We start from the raw sequence: 5,204 nt of genomic DNA on the forward strand, positions 1-5,204 counted from the left end.
CCAAAACTTTGGTGCGGACGTCCGCACCTGAGAAACGTCCTATATATATATATATATATATGTGTGTGTATGTCACCCAGTCATTTTTCTTCGATAATGTATACACTATTGTATGTCACTTTCTCTGATCAAAGGTATCTTGAATTTTATAAATCTGTAAGAGTCTAGGAGCGAGACTCAATTAAGATTATACAAGTCTAACTTTGCTCTCATCCAATAATAGATCATTGATCATCAAATAATACCTAACCATAGATGATATGAGAAGATTGCACGAGATATATTTATATTTATATATTGAAGTGAATCACGTATAATATGATAGCAAAAGGTCGAACAGGGTATAAAGAATCTGAAATAGTAGCTGAAAATTGAAGAAAGAAGAGAAAATAATATAAAACCTGTAATGTAATATATGAAGAGAAAGTCTAATTAAATATAATGTCGCTTCTGGAAGGCACACACAGAGGGTATGTTATGGGGTTTGATCTGATCTCCAGCATGAATAATGTCACACGTGGTTTTTATGTTTTGTCGGCCAATTAATGTTTCGCACGAGATGGAAAACCTAAAAATGAGTCTCTAGTCTTGTCGGCCAAACATTATCTTAATTTGGCCTTTGCTACAATTAATATTATTAGTCTCCTAAGGTAACAATATAAATGCTCGTTGACATATTGCTTTAGCAATTATGCATATACTAATTAATTAGCACATAGTTGAATAGATTGACACTGAAACATTCCAACCCTAGCTAGACGATAGCTAGCTAGCTTTTGTTGCCAAACTTGAAGTGAAATAGCAAGAAGTTTAGAGATATAATTTGTCACTCTAATTCGATAGCTAATTCCAAAAGGGTAAGTTCACTAAGTTGCAAGTATGACGAACAAGACGAACGATGATCGATGATCGATGTTTTGAGTAAAGAAGTGAAGAGTTATAGTAAACTAACATCAATTATGAGTACAATTTCATTTCATGCATTTCAGAAAATGCAAAACACTTTCACGTGAACTGATCGACTAGCTAAGATTGAGATTTGGTAAAAGTTGAATGGAGAAATATTAGCCACAGCAAGCAAGTAGATTGCGATCATCCCAATTGTTGCTTAATTAAGACAAATTAATCAAGTTTAACAAGAGTGCTTGGCAGAGAAACTTCCACGCCGCCAGTTAACAACTTCTAATTAAAACAAATCTATCAAAAAAAAAAACTTCTAATTAAACATTATTAAACCACGCACTTGTGTCTAAGAAATCATTAATTAACCGTCACAAACCTAAAACTCTTTGTTAGGTGGATTAAGGTTAATCACTTTATATATATATATATATATATAATATTCTTCATGCATGGTGCGGTATAAAAGGACCGGGAGAAAATCCTCATATTGCCTCATGAAATCCTGATCATCGTTTTTGAATCCCTTAATATAGTTACAGAAATCATGGCCGTATATTACGATTGGACGGTCCAATATAATTTCTTGAGACAATATATATAGGTCCTTCCCGGCCCCGTGATGGGAGCGAGGATCCGGCAAAAAGCCACAAAATTTTCTGGAAAACAGTAGTGTCAGTTTATAAACATGCATGCACTTGTAGAAGACAATCCATGTGACGACCAAGTACAAAATAAAACTAGTATGGCTAATAGCTTGTCTTGATATATATGTTCCTGCTTTTAGGCGAGATCGATGTTCAAAGATTTGCTAGGGCACCGAAGTACCGAACATCACCGAACAGAACAATTAGGTAAAGGCTGCCTTATACAGAGTCAGCTCATCAAGGAATCGAATACCTTTTTCTATATCCATTTTACTACAAACTTGCACATGCACCAGTATTGAACACCACCTCGATCCACATTGGCAGTCCTACTTGAGTTTTGTTCAGCATCACCAACAATATACAAGTACGTTGTAGCTAAATTGTAGCTTGTGAATATGATTGAGGAAGCTTTTCAAAAGGAGAAAGCTTTTAAGTAGAAAGAGAAGGGAACATGCCTAGCCAAACACAAAGTGTGAAAATTGGTCTCCAAATGTATGTGGATGATGTTCATTTGATGTATGTTAAGATTTATCGTTCGCCCAAAAAGAGTAAATGCATACGTGGACTATTCTATACATGACATTCTCTCATCTAATAATAAAGATACACAACTTTATAGTCTTTGCAAGTAGCTACCTACTTGTATATGTTCTTAAAATTTAAACGCATGAAATTAAATACATGTAAGAAAGATGAACTTTAATTAATATACTGATATTTTCCTTAATACAGGAAATTTCTCACGTATGAATAGTTTGGTGATTTAATACAAAATCACCAAACCCTTTAAACAAAAATAGTTTGGTGATTTAATTTAGAGCTAAATCCCAATCCACGAATAAGACATAGAAAATCATAATGTTTGGTGCATATCAATTTGAGCTAAAGAGTTATATCAAATGCATTTCACGAATAGTTACTAATTAATTATCGATCAAATGCATTTGATATCCTCCGCAAGAAAAGTTCATAAAAGGCATGGGCACCATAAAGCATACGTACATGAGGTGGATCCATAAAATCTCCACTATATAGTAGTACTCGTGCTCAATTGGTTTTCACTTCTAAACTACAAATAGCCTTGCTTCTAAATCTTGCTTTATTATGGTAAACCAAACAAGCTTTTGAAAAGGTACATTATTAGTTAAGCTCTCGAACTTTTAAGCCATAATCTAGCTCGACCCCAATTGTAGGTAATACAACATTATCAAACTAAACAACTACCCCAATTGTGTAGGTCCTAATTTTATTTGTTTTTTCACATATTTCTTTTGATATTATTTACTGTAACATGATGAGAAAATTGTTAATCAAAAAAAAAAAAAAAACATGATGAGAAAATCAAGTTGCTCACGGCGCCGGAAATAGCTACTTGGCCCTCCCTCTCCTGCTTTCCACTCTTATATAAACCTCTCAACTCCTGGCGTTGTAGATATATCTACTTCCAACTCACACTTCACTACTCCCTCATCGTATCTCTCTCTTCCATTTTCTCTATCTAGTTCTCTTTTTCATTTTCTCTATCTAGTTTTCTCTATCCAAAAAAAAATCTAGTTCTCTCTTTCTTTCTTTGTTTTGAACGATGATGAAGTGTGTGCAGAGCTGGCCTGAGCCGATTGTTCGAGTCCAGTCCCTCGCCCAAAGCGGGATGACAAAAATCCCGGAGCACTACATCAAGCCCCCTTCCAAACGACCCTCGAATGTTGACAATACCACCGTCAACATCCCAGTCATCGACATGCAGTCCCTGACCGGAGACGACCAGGGCCTGCGTGAGACCACGCTGCAGCTGGTCTCGAACGCCTGTAGGGAGTGGGGGTTCTTCCAGGTGGTGAACCATGGTGTGAGCCACGAGCTGATGAAGCGGGCGAGGGAGACGTGGAGGGAGTTCTTCGAGCAGCCGCTGGGGGTGAAGCAGGAGTACTCCAACGACCCGAGCACCTATGAAGGGTACGGAAGTCGGCTGGGAGTGGAGAAGGGGGCGATTCTGGATTGGAGTGACTATTACTTTCTTCATTACTTGCCTCCGGCATTGAGGAAGCCCCACAAATGGCCTGCTCTCCCATCTTCATGCAGGTACACCATTGTTTTTCTTTCTGCAGTTTTTTCTTTGTTTGATAGATACGTTCTACTGTTATTATATCTTCCATTGACTCATTCGTTAGTTTTCTTTATACTGCTATTTCTTTGTTTCATTGAAAACGTGCTTATATGACTCCCTTTAGGTTTAGTGCTGAACAAAACTATTATATCTCTCATTGACTCGTTCTTTGATGAGTTGGTCTGATTATGTGCGAGAAACGTTTGATACATATGTATACGTAATTTCCTTAAATTCCTGATGGAGTGGAATATTATTGTAGGGATTTGATCGAAGAATACGGTGAGGAAGCTACTAAACTATGTGGAAGACTGGTGAAGATGCTGTCACTAAACCTTGGGCTAGGGGAAGACTACCTCCCCAATGCTTTCGGAGGAGAGAACGTTGGGGCATGCTTAAGGGTCAATTTCTATCCAAGATGTCCCCAACCAGACCTAACCCTTGGAATCTCGCCACACTCGGACCCCGGCGGGATGACCCTTCTCCTGCCCGACGAGGACGTTGCCGGACTTCAAGTTCGTAAAGGTGACAATTGGGTGACTGTGAAACCCGTTCCAAATGCCTTCATTGTGAACATGGGAGACCAAATGCAGGTTCTGAGCAACGCCATATACAAAAGCGTAGAGCACAGAGTGATTGTGAATTCAGTCAAGGATCGGGTTTCTCTGGCCATGTTCTATAACCCCAAGAGCGATCTGCTGATCGAACCGGCCAAGGCTCTTGTCACGATGGACCGGCCGGCTCTCTACCCGGCGATGACGTTCGATGAGTACCGCATTTACATTAGGACCAAGGGGCTCTGTGGCAAGGCACAAGTTGAATCGTTGAAAACTCATGAATAACGTACATATGCATCTTTCTATGTATTTGCTTAATTAAGATCGGCATGAATATGGAGGCTAATATTGTTGCACAGAATAATTCAATGCTAATGTACGTAGTTATATGTTCCAAAGAATTGAACTACTTGAATTATTGTACCCGGCGAGTCAATGAACAAATTGCAAGTATATATTATGAATGATGTGACTCTCTTTTGCTTTTCTATCGTAAATCTAGGCGTAGATTTGCAATATATGCTACTTATGCAAGTTGAGGAAACAAAGTGAATCATAAACTGATCGATCATGCATTGAGTTGAATATTCTTGAGAATTTCGATCAAGACATTGGATCGCAAAATGAAGAATTGTTTGAGACTCTCAATTAGTGAAAATCCAATGGGATGAAGTTGATACAAACCTCTAAACGGATCTGATATGGAGCTATATTTGGGAAGAGAAGTTGTATATAGCTAAACTACATTTTTTCTTGAAATTTTCATTGTGAACGATTAAAATATCTTCCATACTAATCTTACATGTATCAACGTCTCGACATAACGTGACGAGAAAATTGAATTATAACACATAACAAAACCTTAGTAATGTAATGTTGCACGATTCTTGTTTAGTTGAAAGGAACTGATTGGTAATTCATTCGAACAAATAGCTACATATCCAGGGCCTACTCCCTTTACATGACTAGTTACCAACTCAGAAACACACAAGTTCG

General features: G+C 37.8%; 1 protein-coding gene across 1 annotated transcript; it reads left to right on the plus strand.

Moving 5' to 3' along the window:
* Positions 1-2,987: 2,987 nt before the first annotated feature.
* Positions 2,988-4,672, plus strand: LOC101296212 (protein SRG1-like). Its single transcript, XM_004302541.1, has 2 exons — positions 2,988-3,626; positions 3,914-4,672. The coding sequence occupies exons 1-2, from the start codon at positions 3,133-3,135 to the stop codon at positions 4,491-4,493; spliced, it is 1,074 nt and encodes a 357-aa protein (XP_004302589.1). The 5' UTR covers positions 2,988-3,132; the 3' UTR covers positions 4,494-4,672.
* The last annotated feature ends 532 nt before the right edge of the window (positions 4,673-5,204 follow it).

The sequence above is a fragment of the Fragaria vesca genome, linkage group LG6 (genome assembly GCF_000184155.1).
Source record: "Fragaria vesca subsp. vesca linkage group LG6, FraVesHawaii_1.0, whole genome shotgun sequence".
NCBI lineage: Eukaryota > Viridiplantae > Streptophyta > Magnoliopsida > Rosales > Rosaceae > Fragaria > Fragaria vesca.